General features: G+C 37.4%; 2 protein-coding genes and 3 long non-coding RNA genes across 12 annotated transcripts in view; 2 read left to right on the forward strand and 3 right to left on the reverse strand.

Moving 5' to 3' along the window:
• The first annotated feature begins 277 nt into the window (after nt 1-277).
• LOC144076024 (uncharacterized) lies at nt 278-2,526 on the forward strand. 5 transcript variants are annotated; one of them, XR_013300706.1, is made up of 7 exons: nt 278-577; nt 771-872; nt 1,693-1,797; nt 1,877-1,948; nt 2,096-2,251; nt 2,314-2,347; nt 2,447-2,526. It is a non-coding gene; the product is annotated as an uncharacterized LOC144076024 (long non-coding RNA). The 5 variants fall into 5 exon arrangements; XR_013300705.1 differs by having other exon boundaries at nt 1,693-2,021; XR_013300703.1 differs by having other exon boundaries at nt 1,693-1,948.
• Nucleotides 2,527-2,567: 41 nt separating this feature from the next.
• LOC144076025 (uncharacterized) lies at nt 2,568-8,648 on the reverse strand. Of its 3 annotated transcripts, none has more exons than XR_013300708.1 (4): nt 8,120-8,648; nt 6,365-6,415; nt 6,197-6,280; nt 2,568-2,671 (listed from the first exon to the last, which is right to left on the reverse strand). It is a non-coding gene; the product is annotated as an uncharacterized LOC144076025 (long non-coding RNA). The 3 variants fall into 3 exon arrangements; XR_013300709.1 differs by having other exon boundaries at nt 5,977-6,280; XR_013300707.1 differs by having other exon boundaries at nt 6,365-6,446.
• Nucleotides 3,552-4,453, forward strand: LOC144076026 (uncharacterized). The gene is made up of 3 exons (XR_013300710.1): nt 3,552-3,819; nt 3,908-3,975; nt 4,064-4,453. It is a non-coding gene; the product is annotated as an uncharacterized LOC144076026 (long non-coding RNA).
• Nucleotides 8,649-10,188: 1,540 nt separating the features above from the next.
• On the reverse strand, nt 10,189-12,765 carry h1m (linker histone H1M). Its single transcript, XM_077603554.1, has 5 exons — nt 12,572-12,765; nt 12,226-12,482; nt 10,843-10,933; nt 10,723-10,775; nt 10,189-10,492 (listed from the first exon to the last, which is right to left on the reverse strand). The coding sequence occupies exons 1-5, from the start codon at nt 12,651-12,653 to the stop codon at nt 10,244-10,246; spliced, it is 732 nt and encodes a 243-aa protein (XP_077459680.1). The 5' UTR covers nt 12,654-12,765; the 3' UTR covers nt 10,189-10,243.
• Nucleotides 12,766-13,653: 888 nt separating this feature from the next.
• The window catches only part of cacna2d3 (calcium channel, voltage dependent, alpha2/delta subunit 3), a 40,269-nt gene continuing 31,003 nt past the window's right edge, over nt 13,654-22,919 (reverse strand). For both annotated transcript variants that reach the window (XM_077603512.1, XM_077603511.1), the window contains 17 exons: nt 21,697-21,742; nt 21,476-21,573; nt 20,274-20,367; nt 19,603-19,698; nt 19,371-19,492; nt 18,226-18,303; nt 18,081-18,142; nt 17,688-17,732; nt 17,554-17,616; nt 16,830-16,900; nt 16,653-16,728; nt 16,478-16,518; nt 16,184-16,239; nt 15,780-15,897; nt 15,573-15,688; nt 14,384-14,463; nt 13,654-14,291 (listed from right to left, as the gene is read on the reverse strand). In XM_077603512.1, coding sequence (XP_077459638.1) covers nt 14,199-14,291; nt 14,384-14,463; nt 15,573-15,688; nt 15,780-15,897; nt 16,184-16,239; nt 16,478-16,518; nt 16,653-16,728; nt 16,830-16,900; nt 17,554-17,616; nt 17,688-17,732; nt 18,081-18,142; nt 18,226-18,303; nt 19,371-19,492; nt 19,603-19,698; nt 20,274-20,367; nt 21,476-21,573; nt 21,697-21,742 — 1,355 coding nt within the window. In that variant the 3' untranslated portion in view covers nt 13,654-14,198. The remainder of the gene's footprint in view (nt 14,292-14,383; nt 14,464-15,572; nt 15,689-15,779; nt 15,898-16,183; nt 16,240-16,477; nt 16,519-16,652; nt 16,729-16,829; nt 16,901-17,553; nt 17,617-17,687; nt 17,733-18,080; nt 18,143-18,225; nt 18,304-19,370; nt 19,493-19,602; nt 19,699-20,273; nt 20,368-21,475; nt 21,574-21,696; nt 21,743-22,919) is intronic.

Raw genomic sequence — 22,919 nt, forward strand, 5'->3', positions numbered from 1 at the left:
CTGTAAGATTCCTTTCATTGCTTTTTTCCTGGTTGTGCTGCTTCCAGATGTGTGTTTTCATATTTAAGCATTTAACCAATCACATTTCAGCCATTATTTGTTGCCAGGGTCAGAAATCTACCTGGAGTCCTTCACAATCAGTTCTGCAGTCCCTACAGCACAAAATGGGCGTGGATAAAACTGTTGCTTTAACCAATCAGATTTGGAGTTGGTGACACCAGAGCCTTCTCATAGGCGTAGGGATACTTCATCGCTTTCACAAACTGTCATTGGCTAGCCAAAGCTAACAAACTATGTAGTGAGCTGCACAACCAAACATATTGTTGTGTTGATTTAATAGCGGTTTTGTCAACCCACAATGGCTGAAGGAGGAGAAGAAAACGATTTGGTTGCAGATCTTCTGTTAAAGCCGTTTTCAAGACTGACATTTTTAATATACCTACATGACCAAGGTCAGAATTCAAATAGCCGCCGCTAACCTGCTAAACGGTGGATGAGCCAGGAGCCAGAGCAGCTCAGAAGTGACGGTTTACCGAAGACCTGATAAAGCTCTCAAATGGACAATGCAGCACATTCGGTACGTTGTCATTTGGGGATTTTAAAGCCGCAGTTCTCATTTTAAGAGTGCTTTTTGACGGGAGCATGCTTCGATCGCGTGGTATAGCCCCCACGTGGATGGAGATCGAAAAATGTTTGCAAACAAATTGGCTACATTGCGTTACCTCTAGCTATTTATGTTTAAAAAGAAATCATTCCATTGTTTGTTTCAGTTCCTCAACGAGCAGAGACTGCTGGGAAAACGTCAAGAATGTGACTAAAACGGCCAAAAAGGAGCGGCTTGTCGACGTCATTACGAGCTGTTTGTCAGTAAAGTGAGTCATTTAAAAAAAATACTTGTTTCTACATTTCTCTATCCGTGTCATAATTAAATCTCAGTATACAAGACTTTGCTCAATTAGTTTTTTTTATTGTGGTACATTCAAATTTTGAATGAAAACACACTTTAACTGGTCTGGTGTTGATTTTTAATAGCAGTGGCTCCGTAGCCGGTAACCGGCCAAATAGCCTATAAGGCCCCTATTTGGCTATTTAGCCGTTGTGACAGTATATCTTATTTATTTATATAATAAACCCTTAACCTCCTTTCATATTTTCACAACTTTTATCAAATAACACTATCTTAGCATTATATTAATATTGCTCTGATTTGTCCTTGACTCATCACGAAGAGAGCCATAAACGATTCATATTTTCAAACATTATTCCTTGAGAGCCATACTCAGAATTTAAAAGTAAAAATACATGAAAATGTGTGCATTTATTAATCATTTCACCACTTTGAAAGTTAAAAAAAGTCTCTGAATTATTTTAAGAATATTTTTTCACTGTTGTAGTTTCTTACTATTTACCCCACACAGAATTCTTACCGGCTAAATAGCCATATGGGGCCATATAGGCTATTTGACCGGTTACCGGCTAAATAGCCCCTGGGACTATTTGACAGGTTACCGGCTAAGGAGCCACTGCCATTTTTAATAGCACAAACTTGTGTGGATAACTGACACGCACGATTGTCATCAGTTGAGGTGTAAGGAATTTAACGTTACACTTATACGTATGTATACCTTTACCCTGAGCTTGACTTCACTTCCTTAAAGGAAGACCTCAGGGCTTGGATCTTTTCATTTTTAGTTTTAAATGTGGTTTCGACAAAACCTAAGAGTTTAAAGCCACGGAGACAGAAGAGGTGACAAAATCAACAAGACCAAAAAAATCAAGGCAGAAGTTGTGAATGAGGTAGGACCCAAGTTGTTTAATGTATTATTTCATGTAATGTGTACTAAACCTACTCATTTTGTATCTTGCTTCTCTTCAGGGTCCACCCAAGTTCACAAAATCAACGCTAAAGAAAGGTGACAAGACAAACTTCCCCAAAAAGGGTGACACGGTGAGCTGCTGGTATATGGACGTTGGACATTGCACAGTCTGACACCAACATCCCCTCAGGGTCTCCAACTCTGGTCCTCGAGGACTCCAGTCCAGTATTTTTTCCATATCTGAATCAAATGATCAAGATCCTAATTATTTGATTTAGGTGTGTTGGTGGAGGAGGACATGGAAAATAGAACTGGATAGGGGCCCTTGAGGACTGCTGTTGGAGATCCCGGTTATAAAGACCAAGGTCATTTCTGGGTCTCTGCAGCGGACAAAAAGAAACAGCAAGCCACTGAGATTCAAATTCATCAGAAGGGTATGTCTAATAGTTGTATTTTTTCCTCCTGTGGCTTTAATGTTGCTCGTCTTTTTTTGCAGTGAGATGAATGTCAAAGGAGAGATCGCTTTCCTGGTAAGTATCCTTTTGATGTTGTTAAAAAAACACCCAACTTGTTTTTTGTCTGAATTTTGGACTTGGTCTATGGGACCCTTACCCTTTTTTTTCTTCCAGAATTCCAAGGGCGATTTGCACTGCTCCATGGCTTACACGAATGCTACTTACTTGTGTGGAAAATAAATGTGTATATATGACTTGTGCTTCACATTTACCTAGCAAACAAATACAAGGAATGTAGAGTTAAACCTTTTTATTAACAGGAAAACATTGTAAGTCTTGCACACTTAGAAGTTTGCATCACATTGAAGTGTTGATTGGTGTGACCAGTCCTTTCTCCACCTGCAGACAAAAATAAGACCAGTCATAGTTATAAATTTAGTAATACACAATTCTTGCCAAATATTTAGAATATATGTCTGTCTGTCTGTCTATGGCCTTTTTTTTCTTTAAAAAAATGACATAGTATAGCAAGCCTTTTTTTTCTTTTAAAAAATGACATAGTATAGCAAGCCTTTTTTTTCTTTAAAAAAATGACATAGTATAGCAAGCCTTTTTTTTCTTTAAAAAAAATGACATAGTATAGCAAGCCTTTTTTTTCTTTAAAAAAATGACATAGTATAGCAAGCCTTTTTTTTCTTTAAAAAAATGACAGTATAGCAAGCCTTTTTTTTTTCTTTAAAAAAATGACATAGTATAGCAAGCCTTTTTTTTTCTTTAAAAAAATGACATAGTATAGCAAGCCTTTTTTTTTTCTTTAAAAAAAATGACATAGTATAGCAAGCCTTTTTTTTTCTTTAAAAAAATGACATAGTATAGCAAGCCTTTTTTTTTCTTTAAAAAAATGACATAGTATAGCAAGCCTTTTTTTTCTTTTAAAAAATGACATAGTATAGCAAGCCTTTTTTTTCTTTAAAAAAAATGACATAGTATAGCAAGCCTTTTTTTTCTTTAAAAAAATGACATAGTATAGCAAGCCTTTTTTTTCTTTAAAAAAATGACAGTATAGCAAGCCTTTTTTTTTCTTTAAAAAAATGACATAGTATAGCAAGCCTTTTTTTTTCTTTAAAAAAATGACATAGTATAGCAAGCCTTTTTTTTTTCTTTAAAAAAAATGACATAGTATAGCAAGCCTTTTTTTTTCTTTAAAAAAATGACATAGTATAGCAAGCCTTTTTTTTTCTTTAAAAAAATGACATAGTATAGCAAGCCTTTTTTTCTTTAAAAAAATGACATAGCAAGTAAGGCTAAGAGAGTCGGAGAATAAATCTGACTTCTGATTCTTCACCTTCTAGTTGTTGCTGTGGTCCACTGGCAAAATCATTGGGAGCATGAGGCGGTAATCAGGAGTGAGTTCAATTCCACTCGTTGCAATTCTCAAATTGTTTATTGAGGTAATGAAAAGGATAAATACAACTTCCAACTTTACTGTGGTGCAGTGGCAAAGACAATGGGTCAGAACTTCAGGTGGACTCAAGTTCAAATCAGAAGTGAGTTTGATTCCACTCTTTGCAATTCTCAAATTGTTTATTGAGGTAATGAAAAGGATAAATATAACTTCCAATCACATCATTTCAGAAGACACTGTGGTCCAGTGGCAAGAACAATGGGTTGAAATTGAAGTTGGACACAAGTTCAAATCTGGAGTGAGTTCAAGTCCACTCTTTGCAAATCTCAAATTGTTTATTGAGGTGATGAAAATGATAAATATAACTTCCAATCATTTCATTTCAGAAGTCACTGTGGTCCAGTGGCAAAGACAATGGGTCAGACAGACCTCAAGTTAGTGGATTTGACTGCCATGTGGGAAATGGGGTTCGAATCCCGCTCTCGTTTGACTAATCACTACACTAGTAGTTCAGTAAATGGGTAATCCTTTTTTCATTCAAATAAAGACTTAGTCATTTTTTTCAGCAAAACAATATTTCCGGTCAGCCTTCGGCTGACCGGAAGACAGTTGGGAGGGGGGGGTTCCTGGTGGTGTTCGACAGTCGGCCTTCGGCCGACTGCCGACACCATACAGTCGTCTACACCGGGACGTGAACCCTCGACACCCACGCCGCAGGCAGGTGGCTAACCCACTGCACCACGAGGCAGCCCGCCTATACATGATTGGAAATTATATTTATCCTTTTCATTACCAAATAAACAATTTGAGAATTGCAAAGAGTGGACTTGAACTCACTCCTGATTTGAACTTGTGTCCACCTTAAATTTCAACCCATTGTCTTTGCCACTAGACCACAGTGCCTTCTGAAATGATGTGATTGGAAGTCATATTCATCCTCTTCATTACCTCAATAAACAATTTGAGAATTGCAAAGAGTGGACTTGAACTCACTCCTGATTGGAACTTGTGTCCACCTTAAATTTTGACCCATTGTCTTTGCCACTGGACCACAGTGACTTCTGAAATGATATGTTGGAAGTTATATCTATCCTTTTCATTACCTCAATAAACAATTTGTGAATTGCAAAGAGTGGAATTGAACTCACTCCTGATTCCCACCTCAAGTTCTGAACCAATATTTTTGCCACTGGACCACAGCAATAACTAGGAGAAGAATCAGAAGTCAGATTTATTCTCCGACTTTCTTAGCCTTACTATACTATGTCGATTTTTTAAAGAAAAAAGCCTTACTATATACAGACGCTCCCCTACTTACGAACATTCAACTTACGAACATGTCTGCAAATTGCGTTTAAGTCCAAAAATGTTCGCAAGTCCAATTTTGTATTTCGCGCCTTTTTCGGAGTAGTACTTCTTTCCGCCGCTAATACCAACGCCTGGCGCTGTGAGAGCTCAGCTCACCCACCATCTACCTTCTTCGTTGCAATGCGAAAGTGCGTGAATGTATCTCCAGTGTGCAAAGAACCTTTTTCATTTGTATCATTAAATATCTCATGCATCCAATATTGAATATGGTTGGTAAAAAGCTAAAGGCTTCTATTGAGGGAGTTGCAAGGAAGGGGCAAGCCATTTCATTTGAAACGAGTGGCAATAATAACAAAGCTTAATGCGCGTGAGAGTGGTGAGCGTTTCACGGGCATTGAATCGTTCGACCGTCAGTCACATTTATAAACAGAAAGATCGAGCAGCAGGACCCAAATATTGAACGTTGCACAAAGTTTGCAAATCAATTGAATGATGCCATACAGTGCTACCGCATCATTTATGATGAAAAAAAAGAAGAAAACTGTGCAATCGTCATTAGGTCGCTTCTTTTGGCCAGTTTCTAATACATAAATCTCTCTCTCTCTCTCTCTCTCTCTCTCTCTCTCTCTCTCTACAGTACTGTACATATTCTCTCCATTTTATTAAATGTTTTTTTTTTCAGTACAAACCAATGCGTGTTACTTATACAAGCCTTAAACATACAAATCCACTTATATAAACCTTCAATATACTTATATCGGCCTTAAACATAAATTATAATACAAAATATAGCACTAAATCAACTTACAAACAAATTCAACTTATGAACAATCGCTCAGAACCAATTGCGTTCGTAAGTAGGGGAGCATCTGTATATATAAGGAAAACATACGTGGTAAAAAAGCCTTGGAAAATAACATTTAATATATTAAAGAAAAAAAAGACTTAACTATAACATGAAGTTTCTAATCTGTAAAAATAAGATCCTTACCTTTGGAATCTTGCTTCTCACTTTGCCAGCACAAGCCAGAGAGCTGTGGACTTTACCTAAATAAGAGGGGAAAAGTTAATTACAATTTATGTTCAGTGAAACCTCACCATGGCAATAGTTATAAAATAGATCAGATATCACATTGAGCTATGCATTGTTTTAAACTTTTATATAATTTGGATGAATACTTTAATATTCTACAATAAACAAATACATTTACCTCCCAGCAGAGTTCAAGGATGCCACATTATCTTCAAGTGGGCTACCTGGGAAGATCACCTGGTCCTCCAGAGTTGACATGGGCCTGATGCATGCAAAAAAAAGTTATATATAGAGAAGCGATTCAAAAGAAAGGCTTAGTTGGTTTCTTTATTGTAACTAATTTTACCTTGATCTGGCCCAGTTTCCTCTTCTGTAATCCCAAGGGTGTTTCTGACTTCTGAGCAGGCAGGAAGAGCTGCATGTTAATGCTTAACAGGGAAAACTTGATTTAACCAAGCTACAGTGGTACCTCGTCATACGACCGCTCGTCATACAAAATGCTCGTCTTACGGGGGAAATTTCGATCGAATAATTCGCCCGCTATGCGGTCAAAATTTCGTGATGCGACCAAGCCAGGTCTTTTTTGCATATCTTTCATGTATAACAATATTTACGAGCACGGAACGATTAATTCAAACGAGTTCCTCCTCGGACCAGGAAACGCACAACGCGCATGCAAAAAGAAGGCTTTCTGGGTAATGAAGTATACTCCTGCAGACAACACCCAAAGGCAATGGCAACCTTTCTCAGAATAAAACTTCATTACCCACAATCAATACGTGGGAAGCTCAGCTATGTCATTTCCTGTTGTTCTTTCTTGGGAATGGTCCCGCGATCGTCCCTTAAAGACTATTTCTCGTCGGCAAGTGGTCGTGCGTTATCCTATTGTGAGGACATTTGTGTGCATCATTTTGGGAATATTTTGAAGGCAATACAACAGCAAACAGTCCATCGATAGCGAACGTGAGCGCGTAGGCGTGGCAAACCGCCAACCCAAAAAACGAAGGTAACAAAAGATTACAACAAAATTAGAATTCAGTTGTGTAAAGTTACATTAAACGTATGTTTGAGTGTCTGTATATATTAATCCAAGTTAATTTAAATTTGTTTGTTCCGTTTACGAGTGCGTTGCCGTGGAAAAAAACGAACCCCACCCCCTCGCGCCCCAAACGTCTCTGTCTCCCGTCGGCGAAATCTGCCCAATTTTAGTTAGATTAAACACATTTTATTACTATTAAACCACTAGTTATGTGGTACTTTGTTAATAGATGGCGAATTAGAAGAAATAAAACATTTTTTCCAATCCAATATCCTGTTTTTGGTGTTTTTTCAGAGGGCTGGAACGAATTAATTTGTTTTCCATTCACTTCAATGGAAAACGTCCGCTCGAGTTACGAGAATCTCGTCATACGAGCTCAGTTCCGGAACGGATTAAGCTCGTATCTCGAGGTACCACTGTATTTGGGAGTTGCCAAACAATTATTACAGGAAAGAGAAATCTTACAAGAAAAGTAATAAACGATCAAGATAAAGAATGAATGAAAATAAGTTAGTGAGTGCTCCGTGCTATTTTCCCTTTTGCAGACAAGGTGATCAAATATACACCGATGTTAACAACTAGGCAAAAGTTAGCTTAGCAATTTTTGTATAAATGATTTTTGCATGAAACAATTACAAATTGGAAACGGGTGTTTAGCACTTGCAATGAAAACTATCATTACATACAACACACCAGGACCTAAGTCGTGCCTCTAGATGTCATTTTTGAGTGAGCCTTTACCCAGCGAACTGTCCGTTGATGTCTCGGCTTTTTTGATTAAATTAAAAAGTTTTCGACACAACTAAATAATGGAAAGAAAACAGACAACATACTTTTTAAGTCAAATGGATAGCGTCGTCGTGACGCTAATGCTAAGATAACTAGTCACATGCAACACAGCCGGTGGGGAAAAGCAGCCCAAACTTAAATTATCGACGATGTCTTCAACCTGGCATTAAACTAACACATTTGTTGACGTTTTTGACTCAATTGATTCTTAAAAAAATCTACAAATGGCTTGATAAAAATGCACTTAGGCGAGTAAATTGCTCAATGACTTACTTTGTTAGCGTGCTAGTCGTCCATCAGCAGAGAAAAGGCTGCAGCTGCGTTGCCAATAGGCGTAACCACACCCATATTGTTCCGCCATATTGAAGGTGGAAAAAAATGGTGGCTTGCTTCCTGCACTCCACGAGGTGGTTTGTCCTCCCAAGTCAATGTCCATGTTTTGAAGATGTAGAATAGTCGTGATTTTTGTGATCTTGATGCTATAAAACTCAGTACACAAATTTTACCAAATATTGAGTAACATTTTGACTTAGTATTTTACATCAACTCACCTTTATTCCAGGCCATCTTAGTCCATAGGAAAATTAACATTTGAAACAAAGAATGCTTTGTCTCATCTCATTTTCTGAACCACTTTATCCTCACTAGGGTTGCAAGGGGTGCTGGAGCCTATCCCAGCTGACACCCTGAAGTGGTGGCCAGCCAATCGCAGGGCACAAGGAGACATTTTTGAATTGATTGCTTTTATTGTCATTATACAGTGATACCCCGACATACGAGTAACAATTAATTTTTTTATATATATATTATATATATAGATATAGATATATACATACATACATATATACATATATATACATACACACACACACACACACATATACATACACACATATATACACACATGAGCATACAGCGGATGCAAGAGGCTGCTCATAAGAACATCATGTGCACTGTCTTACTGATCGCAACTCCCTCGTGTAATGTCTCTACGAGCACTGGGCACAAAGTTGCATTTTTTCAGTGTTTTTTTTTCTTCCCCGTTCGCCAGTGCGAATGGCAGAGCTTGTCCGCTAATACGAGAAAAATATTACTTCCTGGGCAAGTTGGCAAGTGGTCGCGGGTTATCCTATTTGTGTGCATCATTTTGAGAATGTTTTTGAAGGGAAGACAAAAGCAAACAACCCTCGATAGATTGCATCTGAAAGTCAGTGTGGAGGCAGGGCAAATAGAGCCAATCCAGGAGAAGGTATCAAAATTTAAAACAAAATTAGAAATAAATTTAGTGCAAGGTTAGATTAAACGTATTTTCGAGTGTGTCTGCATCGTAATCAAAGTTTATTTAAATTTATGTTATGAGCGTGTTGCCGTGCCAAGTCTCCCCCCTCTCTCCCTGTCCCTGTCTCCCCTCTGCAGACTTCATCTAATATTAGTACTATTAAAAACATTTTAGTACAATTAAACCACTAGTTATTTGTTACTTTTTTAATAAATGGCAAATTAGAACAAATAAGTGTTTTTCCATTCCAATATCCTGTTTTTGGTGTTTTTACAGAGGGTTGGAACAAATTCATTTGTTTTTAGTTCATTTAATGGAAAACATTCATTTGAGTTACGAATAAATCGACACACGACCTCAATCCGGAACACATTAAGCTCGTATTTTGAGGCACCACTGTACAAGTATAATGAGATTTAAAGCTTTCACCACAGTGTACTAATACAAGCAGACAACCATTCCCACTTACCCTCAGACATAGGGGCAATTTAGAGTGTCCAATCAGCCAACCATGCATGTCTTTGTTATGTGGGAGGAAACCAAAACATCCGGAGAAAACCCATGCAGGCCTCAGAACATGCAAACTCCACACATTTGGACCGAGCTGGATTTGAACCCACTGTGAGGCCGATGCGCTAACCACTCAGCCGCAGGGCCACCCAGGTTATGATTGATGCTTTTTTTATGTGCCGCAGCCGTAGCTGCAGTCAAGGTTTTATAGCCATAAAATAGAGGGTGACATTGATTCAGATGTAGCACTAATGAAGGCATAGGTGTAAATGCACAGCCCGCCACTATAATCCTCCAATATGTACTTGTAAACAATATGGTTGACTGCTGACAATCCCTCTAAACTCCAGAAATTCCAAAAATTATCACCTATTTTTTTTTAATCAACAATTTCAGAAAAGTGCCAAATTTCCAATTTAAATGCCTCAAAATTCACACCATCGCTATGGCTTCCGCCATCTTACTTACGCATTTGATTCAACTGCACTATAAACTGAATGAATTCGGTAACACGAGTGCATTGGTATTTAACATCTAAGCAATAGACAAAAGCTACAAAAATTTAATTTTTATTGAAAAATATTATAAAAGCCTTATCAAAACCCCAATCACTCCGTTTTCTTCTTCCTGCTTCTTTTAGCAGCAGTTTTTGGTGCAGGTTCTTTCTCCACTTTACTTTTGGCCTCCTTGGCTTTGGCCTTTGTCTTCACCGACCCCTTTTCTTTAGATTTTGCCTTCTCCTTAAATTCCTCAGTAGCCTCATCAGCAGGAATATTAGCTTTACCCACCTTTGTCGGCACCGCCTTGGCAGGGGGAGCTTCTGCCTCCATTTTGGACTTCTTGGAGCCCTTTTTAGCCTTGAACAAAAAACAGAGACAAGTTGCATGTGAAAAAACAGCAATGACTTTGAATTGATCAAAGCACAGGCATATGTGCTGCAAGTGAACATTTTCATATTAAAACAAATGAGAAATATGTCTCATTACAAAATAAGACACCTAATCGCTTGTATACATCAGTAAACGGTGCCAAAAAGGAACTTTGAACATGGGTAGCAATAATTGCAGTCTTCTAGAGATACTCTTACCTCTTTCTTTGGAGACTTCCTTTTTGCTGCATTAGGTTTCTTTTTTGTGCCAACTAAAAAAGAAATATTTTAATTTATTTATTTTAAATAGACATTTGAGGTTTAAATGGTTTTACCTACCAGCTTTCGTCTTAGGGGCTTCCTTTGGAGATTTTTGCACATTTGGATCCACATTCTCTGCTTTTGCTTTAGTCTCTTTGTTCTTTGCAAGCTTCACAGGAGGAAAAATACACATTTTACTCTTATCCTTAGAATGTGGGGAAGCTTACGGCAAATAATTGCCCTTCATGCCAAAGGAAATGATCCAAATTTCAATTTAAGGTTCGTGACATTTGCATCCCAAATTTCATTTTCATTCGCCCAGCAATGACGGAGTACACATTTTTGTAAATGTCCACCCACCCAAAGATTAAAATGAGATTTTAAGGCCTCTCCAGGGTGTTCCAAAATGTTTGAACCCATTTCACAGGCCAATAATGCTGACAATTTTCATTGGAATTACCTCAAATTTTAACATCTTGTATAATGTTTCAAGTTTGTGTGTAACATTTGGCATTTCTATCTTTACAGGTTAAGAAATGCCATTCACTCCCCAAAAAAAGGCATGCGTGTTACAGCAGTGTTTCCCAACCAGTGTGCCGTGAGCAATGATCAGGTGTGCCGCGGGAAATTGTATGAAGTCATACAATGTAATATTCAGAGAGAAAAATTAATATGAATATAATGAGATTAAAATGGAAATATCACAAGGTTAAAATCAAAATATGAACATTAAATGATATATTATACTATTACAAGATTCAAATTGTGAAACAGTCATTTTGTTGGGAAAAGCTCCAGCACCCCCTGTGTCCCTAATGAGGATAAAGCGGTTCAGAAAATGGAATGGGGTGGGGATAAAGAGATTAAAATGTTACTATTACAAGGTTTAAATCAAAAATAAGATGAAGGTTAAAATTATAAATTATTGTATTAAAATATTCAAATTGTGAAACAGTCATTTTGTTGCTTATTTTACCCTAACATGAACCAGAAGTTGTTTGGTTCCTAGGGCATCAGTTTATGGCGACAAAGTGTGTGAGAACATAATTTTTTTGGGCGTATTAGAAGATTGAAGTAATATTTAGAGAAAAGTCTGAAAATTATGCGATTCAGACAACTTTTTCTGACATTCGGTCAGTGGGGAAAAATGATTTTGAAATCATTTGGTTGGTTTATGTGGTTCCTGCTGATAAAACTTTGAGAAAATGACTTTTTAATATAAGCGAAATAGTTTTAAATTAAAAAGATTTTCAGACGGTGGTGTCCCTCGAGATTTTTTCAATGCAAAAAGTGTGACGCAGCTCAAAAAAGGTTGGGAAACACTGCTCCATAAAGACGTTAAAAAGATTCCAATTCCCATTGCCGTTTTTCCACAAGTTGCGTTTAACTTAGCTTCATGTATTGAATTCAGTATTCGAATTTCGAGTAATGTATGACTAATCAAAGATCCAGTAATCATACCCGAAATCTGCCGGCGACCCCCGCAATGATGGTGGAGTTAGTTGGCCGAACCAAGGTGCCGTTATCCAGACCTTTCAATAAAACTCTCCGGACCAAGTAGTTGAGGCGAATGGGGTCCACGGAGGGGTAGTTGAGTTTGATGAAGTTCTGGATGCCTTGTTTGGTTACCCCCTTTCTGGAGTCCAGCTTTTTGAGTGCCTCCGAAACCATAATGCTTGTCCCGGGATGCGTAGTCATTTTTCGCAATGTCACTGGACCTAACGTGAACGAAAATAAATGAAGATAGCATGAAATAAAGCTTTTTTTTTACGACGGACTGAAAAAGCGCATTTGTTTGTTTATTTACCGGGCTTTGTGCGGTCTTCCTGGACTGGCATGCGGCTGGTGGCTGGCTTATTTAGAATAATTGTTCGCCTTTTGGAAGACATTGTTTCTGTTAAGATCCGAATGAATACGGCGAATGCTTACGATGCTATTTTTAAAACCCAGCAGGTGAAGATCATTGGGCAACAAGTGCAAACGATTGCCAATCAAGAAGAACTTCCGGTAGAATGATGGTTGTGACGCCAACAAGCGGAAACGCCTAAAATAATACCTAAATAAATACATGTCAAATTAAATTTAAATAATTCTATAAAAATAAAATAACTTTGACACACATTATGCCATAATTTTATATTACATTGTATTATATTCATTATTCATTTTCCGTACTGCTTATTCTTACAAGGCTTGCCATTGACTGGCGACCAATCGGCTGTAAAAAAAAATGAAATTGACAAACAGATTAAAAAAGGTTCATATAGATTTTGAATTATATGATGCAAGAACCAAAGCATGGTATGGTTCATCTACAATCTAGAATTCTACATGGTAGTCTTTCTTTATAAGTCTCATTTAATCGTAAAGTTCATTACTATAATTTTCAACACCAGTTATTTGTTAGTTTGTGCAATTTTGTGAAATGCTTTGTAAAAGTGTTATTCAATAAATTTCAAGTAAAATTTCAAATGTCACAACATTATTGTGTTTCTTTACACCAAAACAAAGGTAAGACATGATATTTTAGTTATTTATAGCGAAGTATGTTATAATTTTAATCGTCCGGCCCACGGCGTCTATGTAGGGGTCATTTGTGGCCCGCCATATGAAATGAGTTTCACACCCCAGATCTAGATATTAATTTATTTACTGCCATTGACAGTTCCAGACATCCAAATCCATTTGACTTTGAGTTCTAAACAGACTGGATGTCTGAAGCTTTCATTGGCAGGAAAGATGACCATGAAATGGTACCAGTCTCAATCCAAATGGATTGGACATTCACGGTCGTTAGCTCTGTTGAACCAATGGATTGATTAATTTATTTGTAAGAAACACGCTCACTCAACGATAAAAAAAGGAAATATAGTTTCTCGAGGAAAAATATGTCTTTACTCATGATCATTTTCAATTAGAAGTGAACATTTCAATGTAACATTCTCTGAACACACTTTTAAAACATGCATCAGTTGTGTGTCGATCGATGACAAAACTGCTGAATAAAGCAAGTTAAACTGCTCAACTCTTTAAATATTTTACATATTCCACATGGACAAATCTAAAATATTGCATTGTATACAAAAAAATAGATATGATGTACTGTTTTAACAACATGTTGCTTGGCGAAACTATTTTTTGAACTATTCTGCATTATTTTCACATATACCATGACCTCACAGCAAATGCATCATTGGTCCATTGCACAAATACCCTATATGAGTGAGTAAACTGTTAGTGTAATTCCAAAACAAAACTTCACAAAGTCTTCTTAATGAATGGATGTGTGTTATTGTGACAGTCAGAATTGTCTTCTTGCTCTCAGAAGAACAAAAACAATTTGGGATTGGCCTAGTTTCCTATGCGTTTCTGGTCTTCATGCCTTTAGTTGTTGAGTCCTTCAGTGGGTTGCTGCCAACTTCTGCTGCTGATGGTCACCTGCCGACACTTGCTGCTACGAGGGGTAGTAATGCTGCTGTAAGGGGACTGTGGAGCCGTGAAGCAGAACCGCACTCCATTGCATTTTCCTGAGGAACACATGGCATGGACTTTGTTAGCTTCGCCATCTTGTAAGACCCCGTATCAGAGTTGTACACTGTATTCTGTGGCCTACAAATACCTCAGGGTGAAATGGATGACATGATTCAGGCTTCTTTCTGTCCTTCTGAAACTTCAGTCTGTCACACTTATGGGATTCATTATGTTCGGTGCTGTCAAGGTTCTTATATCTGCCAATTCACACTGTTAAACTACTGTATTTTCTCACATATACACCATATTTGTCGCTAAAAAAATGATGACTGAATCCAGGGTACGGCTAAAATGCGCACAAATTAGAGTTGACATGCATGAAACGCCATAACGCAAGACAATGCTGCCAATAAGCTCATTTATTTCAAAATAGAGAAAAGATAAAGAGATAAAACGATTAACAAAATGTATTTTGATGTCTATGAATGAAATTTAAGAAGAAAAAAACCTATCTTGCATAAAACGTGAAAAAAAAAACTGTTGCTCGCTCAGGGCGCCGCCATTTTACCCAGGCACAACAAACTAGACCACATGTGTCAAAGTGGCGGCCTGGGGGCCAAATCTGGCCCGCCGCATCATTTTGTGTGGCCCGGGAAAGTAAATCATGAGTGTGGACTTTCTGTTTTAGGATCAAATTAAAATGAAGAGTATATTCAATATTATAGTATATTCAATGTATATTCAATTTCCTGATTTTCCCCCTTTTAAATCAATAATTGTAATTTTTTAATCAATTTTTTTTCTGTGTTTTTAGTTCAAAAATCCTTTTGTAAAATCTAAAAATATATAAAAAAAGCTAAAATAAACATCGTTTTAGATCTATAAAACACTGAATATTTAGGGCTTTTAATCCAGTTCTTTTAATCAATTTATAAAAAATATATCTAAATATTATATCTAAAATGGTCTGGCCCACGTGAAATTAAGTTGACGTTAAAGCGGCCCGCGAACCAACCCGAGTCTGACACCCTTGAACTAGACCTTTTTAAAGTTGTCTACGTGCCGGCAACACCCTTTAGGAATGTGGAAATCCATCAGATGATCTCACAAAATACCACATGCGATAATTTTTCTTAAGATTTTTCCTTCAAAGTGACACATTTGTACTCCCTAATAAAACCATGAATATGAAGGTGCAAATTGTGAATCAGGGGGCGTCTTATACGAGAGAAATTGTAAAATTTAACGATTTTAAGGCAATTTTAAGGTTGCGGATAATACGTGGAGGCGGCTAATATGTGAGAAAATACGTTGAATGTTTGTAAAATTGGAAAGGATATACATGATCTCAACAGGATCCATGGTCACTGGTGGAACATTGCTGCAGTCACACTTGTTATCCACAACAACCATGAAGAGATTACTGCTGGGAATCTGCTGTATGACAAAAGATCTGAGGTCCGGATACAGACGTGGTATTAGTTCTAGAGGGAACCAGACCAGGAGTCATTATTGTTAATATTATCAAGGAATGAGTTTGGTACCTGACACACCCATCACATTCAATGTTCCCAGTGGTTTCCTTAATGGTGCGCTCGGAGACAAAGGCGGGGTATTCTGTGTCACATGGCACCATGGTGGTCTTACCACGAGGTCTCTGAGCTGTCACATAGCAAAATATTAAATACAATTTTATAGGGTGTGTGTTTTACAGCATATAAAAAATACAATTGAGTTTTAAAACTGACTTTGATTCTGTATGGCTAGAGTAAAAGTCATGTGCAAACTCAAAATTACAGTAGTAGTCTGAACAATCTATCATGTACTTTTTCAGGGATAAGGACTGATGTTTTTTCCAATGGCAATAAGTTTTCCAAAATGTCATTCATTTTGTGAAATGTGTTCAGACTGACCGGCAGACAGACGGTGGAAAGACAGACATTTTTACCTTTAACTGTAAGATCAACATTCCACCAGCTGTACAGGTTGAATTCCAGCAGAAAACTAGAAAAAAAGTATGACTTTATGATTAACATTTATATGTTTTTTGATGGGTGATGCAATGACTCAGTGGCCACAAAACTACATGGGCTTACAAACCATAAAATATGGACTATAAAAATGGGTTTTCATTCTGTATCAATCAATCTTGTATTGGATCTCATCAGATTTGACATCTGATGTTTTTTGCTTATACTTGAATGCAGTACTTTTTGACATGCATTAAATATCTGGTCCTTACATGACAAACTTGGTCAGGAGCCACTTCACAACATTGAAAGGCTGCAAGAAAAAAACATAGGTGTGATACAATTTTAGTATGGATGAAAGCAACTCACCAAGTATTAATACGTATTCCGTGAAACAAATACACTTCTCCATTAAAAGGAATAACGTCGCCTACACAATCCACTTACATCTGACAAAGTGTGTGCACTGTCGCTGCTCCCAGCGTACTCCTGACACAGGGCCTGGTAGTCATACAGTGTGATCCTACAAAAGGTGACCATGTGGAAGTTACAATGAAAACAAAACACACATTTTACTTGGCTTTATCAGTTGTACGGTATGTAATAATAGTGTAAGTCCGAGACCTTTTGAAAGAACCCATTTGGAGAAGTTTGTTCATGACGGCGCCTTCCACCTCACCAAAGAAAAGCCCTGTCTGGGAGATGAGTATAATGAAAGAACAAACACAGTACGTGTACATAATGTGGAACGTGACTGACTGCACTGCCTCATTGTGTGCTATTATCGATACTATAATTGTATTGGATCTCACGAGAGTGCTACGTGATACTTCCCACTTCACCAGTGCAGTACTTACTAAACACAAACTGTCAAACCGATAATGTTTCTGTTTGAAATAGAGATGAAAAGATGCTCAGTGCTCAATTAAAGCTCATTAAGCCAAGGATGGCGAACGCATGGCTCTCGAGCCGCATGCGGCTCCCGGCCAAAATGAACGCGGTTCTTTGCTTCTTATCATATTTTTTATATAATAATAATAATAATAATAATTGGACATAGGCCCTGTCGTCATTATCAACAACACAAAAAGCCTACTGTTGCTCTTTGCCTCATTTCATGTTTCTCTTATTTTTATTCTCTCTTAAAACACACCCAAATTCATCAGGGCCCATGAAAAACAAATAATAAATTATATTTAAAAAATAATTTGGCAGATTGCATTTTATTATGCTACTTCTGACATAAAGTGTGGATTTTTGACTGTCACAATTTGAAATGTTTGGCTCTTTGTGTCTAACTTGTTTGCCAACCCTGTCGTAAGCATTTAAGCCCGTAAAAAAACAGTACCTGAGATTGCTCCTCTGTGACGAGAATAAAGCCATTGTTGTCTATGAGGTAGCAATTAATGTCCTGTCAAAATATCGTTTGTTTCAGTAAACAGAAGGTTTAAACACATATCCACATGGGGGGATTCTTCTTACCTCGCTTTCACAGCTAATGCTGCATTTTCCGTCCAGAGCTGTACACTGAGCAGACGAGAGATTTAATTGCATTTATAATTATTGCAGTGATCTACAAACACTGTCACAGCACAAAATCTGTGCATGTGGAAGGGAAATTGATCCAGTTTTAACTTTAAAATTTAATTGAATCAAAGCAATACTTTTTACTACTACAAATTGTGTATATTTGTTCATCCATGCACAGTGCCATTGTCAGAATAATGAATTACTCTTCCACTAGATGGCAGAAGATAATCAGATTTGTGAGTAACTTGAGACAAGATATTTACTTCATTAGATGTTTCTCTTGTTAGGTGTAATACTGGTTGGGAAAGATTGAACTATCAGTGCTATAGTATTTGGTTCAAGTACCTGCCTGCAGGCGGTCCAGAACTTCCTTTGAAAGAACTCCAGCTTCATCTGAAGTCCAACAGCTGTGTACGAAAGTATAACAAAGTAAAATGGCACCACGCTCATTCGCAAATACTAGGCCATGAGATGTCAAAAATAACATTACCTGCAACAATTGGTGATTTTCTGTCATCAAGAAGCTGAATTGCTGTGCTTGCCAAAACAACACTCTTATTCTCCAAAGCTATGGAAGGCAGTAAAAGGGGAAAATCATTGTTATCATTTTTATTATAAATAACTTGTTATTATAGGGGAAGAGTATTATTTCCTCCCACGCTGTGGCGTCATTATTTCCGGCTGCATCAAAGTGTTTACGTGTTACATATTATTCATTTATTCATTCACATGGGTCGCAGGGGGTGCTGGAGCCTATCCCAGCTAACTACGGGCACCAGGCTTGAATCGTTGGGTATGTGATTCCTGCTGATGAAACATTGATGAGAATGACTATTGTTAATATAGTCATAATATAACAGAGTTTTAAATTAAAAAGATTTTCAGGTGGTGGTGTCCCTTGAGATTATTTTCAATGCAAAAAGTATGCTGCAGCTCAATAAAGGTTAGGAAACACTGTCCTAGTGGCCTTTGATTGGTTGGCCCTCAATTCAGTGTCCCCTGCCTGGTGCCCAAAGTTGCCTGGGATATACTAGCACCCCCTGCAAACCCTGTGGATAGGCGGTATGGGAAATTGGATTGGATTGGATTAGATAACTTTATTCATCCCGTATTCGGTAAATTTTGTTGTCACAGTAGCAAGAGGGTGATGATGCAGAAATAGGAAAGGCATTTTAATAGACATAAATAGATAGGTTATAAGTGAGTTAATAAATAAATACATGAATAAATATATAAATAAATAAGCGTGTTGCTGAAATATGTATATATATATATACACATATATATATATATATATATATATATATATATATATATATATACATATACATATACATATACATATACATATACATATATATATATATATATATATATATATATATATAAGCATGTTGCTGAAATATGTATATATATATATATATATATATATATATATATATATATATATATATATATATATATATATATATATATATATACATATTTCAGCAACACGCTTATTTATTTATATATGTATTCATGTATTTATTTATTAACTTACTTATTACCTATCTATTTACACATAGATGAATGAATGAAAAATGTTTGTGATTTGAGTAGGGGACAATGTTTGGCACTGTGTGTAGAGCCTACCTGTGCTGAAGGGAATAGAGTAGACAAATGTGCCCGAGACCTGCTCTGCCGCTCTCTTGTACCACAGCGGAAAGTGATCCGCATTAAACACGCCCTCTTTGTCCTCCGCTGTAAGGAAATCTCTGAGGAGACACACACAACGGACTGAGACGGCCAGGAGAAGAGGGTGACATTCATCAAGACCAATCAACACTGGTGCTGAAAACAGTGAGTAGTGAGCGGTGACACTCACTGATTGGAGAGCTGATTCGCAGCTACAAACAGGTTGGTTCTTGACAGGCCTGTGCGCGTGCCCAGGAAGGCGATCTCAACTCCTTTGTCTGAGTTCCTGGTTGTAATTTTTCCGGGAACATTTAATTGATCATATTAGCTGCTAATGATACATATACACAGCTGATGGAATTGCCCTGCAAAAAATGCAACTGCTGGATGAAATAAAATAAGACAGATATTTTGTCAGTTTTGATGAATGTGGTCAGAGATGTTTGTTTAAGACAGTTCAATTTAGTCAAAAGTAATGATTACCAAAGGAGATTTTTTTTCTTGGGTTCGAGAATCAATGCAAGTACATGAGTGTTGGTCTTGTGGGTCCTAATTTAATGTCAATGGTACCCAGTGATTAGGAATAGTGTGCTGCACTTTTGCATTATCTAACTGCAAAGAGGTAAAATCAGTCATCTGTACTGTAGCATGTGTTGCTCTAAAACCTGTATGTATACCTCACAGCTCTCATGGTGCCATCACAGATGTGCAAGTTCGCATTTGCTACAATGCCTCGGGCAAAATGATCCCCTCCATATGAGCCCAGATGCATCAGCCTGGTCACAATCTGGATGCCCCTGCCCCCCCACTCCACCGTGAGACTGCAGCATGTCTGTGTAATTCCGACAAAAGAATTCTCACTCTGATTTGTTAAGAGCCAGTCCGGTCCAGTAGGCCTCAAGTGGGGCAGTGACAACGGCATCAAATAGCACTTCCTTGATTAGCTCTCGGTCACCTGCAAAGCAGTTTTTCAAAAAATTAACAGAAGCATTGTCCACCTACAACAAAGTTCACCATCAAGTATCAAACACAAGGTGCACCTGATAATAAGGTCCATTTGTTCTTCATTTTTTAAAATTGTTTAATTCTTTTACTTATTGGTTTTATGAATGATTAATGTATGTCACTTTGCTGCAGCAGTGAAATACAGTTATACTTCAACAAAATAGGTTCAACATCATTAAGCACAACTAGAATCCAAGCAAGTGCACCTTATAGATCCAAATAATACAGTACAGTCATACCTTGAGATAAGAGCTTAATGCGTCCCGGGACTGAGCTCGTATGTCGATTTACTCTTATCTCAAATAAACGTTTCCCAAGGAAATGAACTAAATACAAATTAATTCGTTCCCACCCTCTGAAAAAACGCCAAAAAACAGGATATTACAGTGGAAAAACATATTTTTATTGGTTGTAATTCGCCATCTACTAACAGTAACAAATAACTTGTGGTTATGATGTTTAATAATAAAATGAGACATTATTCAATACAACGCGGAGTTCACGGATGGGAGAGAGAGACTTGACGGATGCGATCGTAACATAACATAAACTTTAAATTTAACTTGAACTTAGATTCCTATACACACACACACTTAAGAAAAGTTTTAATCTTACGTTACACTAAATTTAAACCTTCTTGTGCAATAACCAAGGCAAAGAGGTTCATGTATTCCTGCTCCTCCATACGTATTGGCGAGCCAGCTCAGTCACGCGTACACTACTCATGTTTTTCCATTATTTCGTGCTTAATATCATCATATGCCTTTTCTTCGCACTACCCTTCATTGCACCGGCTTGCTTTGAACTCATTGTGTTTCCCTTAATTCTGCACGGAAAAAACGCCCCGCCCAGTGCTCGTAGAGGTCTTTACATGAGGGAGATGCAGCGAGAAAGACATCATAAGCAGCCTCTCGCGTCCCGGCCACCTGTCTGTATGCTCGTATCTCAAAATTTGTCTCTTATCTCAAGGCAAATATTTGCTCGGATTTTTACTCATATCGCAAATTTCCCTTACTCATATGTCAAGGTATTACTGTATGTTCAGGTCTGGGTCTTACACTTTAGATTTGGCCTCCGGCCCGTCATGAAGAGCTTGATAGCTTGAATCTGAGTCAAGTGACGGTGTTCATGTTGCTCCTCGGTGTTGCAGTACGTCCTTTGGACCACAATGGAGGGAATATTGTTACATCATGGCGCTCCACATACTACCTCATGAACAGAGAGACCTAACCTACATAACGCATGGATGCCCACTTCTCTAAACCATGCATTGCATTACCATTCATCTGCCAGGGCGACATCTGGCTGTTCCAGATCACGGAGTCCTAAAAAAACAAAAGTCAGTCATGCTTCAGATGTGTTACGCCTGCTTCATTTTAAAAACAATAAGAAGTCAAGCTCATTTTTTGACTCTAAATGTTGGGCTAAGATTTTGTAACAATAAAAACGTCGCAAATTGTTACCACAACAATAAATTGAGCATCAACTGGCTAATTTGGGTCCTGGGCAAATAAAATTTTACATGCATACCTGTCAACCTTGGCCAATTGCTCCCCTTATTAATGTTTGCAATTCCCCGTATTAAGCGACAATAAACCGTACAAACACAACGCAGCACATATTTACTCACATAGGGCATTTAAAAGTATATACATTTCCCCAAAGTGGATGGGGTGCCATCAGCCTTTTGTATGCACTAAAGCGTAACAATATTAGCAATCGACGATGCTGTTTTCCTCTGCTACCAGTGACCAAGACGATCAGGATTAGAGCCGAAATGGGTAAAGCGAGATTGGTTTTAAAAAAAAAACGCACTTAAAAAATGTTTTTTCCCGTACAAAAGTTGTTATACAGCATACACGATTTGAAATGATCAAAAAAACGTATAAAATATGGGAAAAACGTATAAGTTGACAGCTATGTAGATGTCTTTTACACTTTTTACATTAGTGTTCTGGAAGATCGGATTAAAACTAAATATTTACTTTTTTGGCCTTCTGTAATGCAAACTTTTTTACCATTAAAATTGTATTTTGGACTTTACTAACGCTAGGGCTGAGGCAAGGCCCCTCCTGCAAACTCAATGACGGAGCAGACCGTCAATGCCACTAACTTGGCATGGAAATGAGGGATAATAGTCTAGACCACAGGTGTCAAAGTGGCGGCCCAGGGGCCAAATCTGGCCCGTCGCATCATTTTGTGCGGCCCGAGTAAGTAAATCATCAGTGCCAACTTTCTGTTTAAGGATCAAATTCAAATGAAGATTATAGATGTATATTATATTTCCAGATTTTCCCCTTTTTAAATCAATAATTGCAATTTTTATCAATTTTTTTTCTTTTGGTGTTTTTAGGTCAAAAAGCATTTTGTAAAATCTAAAAATAAATATATAAAAATATTTTCGGTTTTCCACTTTAATATTGAATATAGTAATTAAAAAAATGTTTCCATTTGAAATGAAAAACAAATGATTTTTAGATGTTTTCCCTTACTAAGAAAAAA

The sequence above is a fragment of the Stigmatopora argus genome, chromosome 6 (assembly GCF_051989625.1).
Source record: "Stigmatopora argus isolate UIUO_Sarg chromosome 6, RoL_Sarg_1.0, whole genome shotgun sequence".
Classification (NCBI taxonomy): Eukaryota; Metazoa; Chordata; class Actinopteri; order Syngnathiformes; family Syngnathidae; genus Stigmatopora; species Stigmatopora argus.

Excerpts from the sequence above, each read along its gene's own strand:
- h1m (XM_077603554.1), bottom strand. The coding sequence starts at position 12,653 with ATGTCTTCCAAAAGGCGAACAATTATTCTAAATAAGCCAGCCACCAGC. Across the intron at positions 12,483-12,571 it reads GGAAGACCGCACAAAGCCCG|GTCCAGTGACATTGCGAAAA; the intron begins GTAAATAAACAA and ends CGTTCACGTTAG. Across the intron at positions 10,493-10,722 it reads GGAAGTCTCCAAAGAAAGAG|GCTAAAAAGGGCTCCAAGAA; the intron begins GTAAGAGTATCT and ends TTTTTGTTCAAG.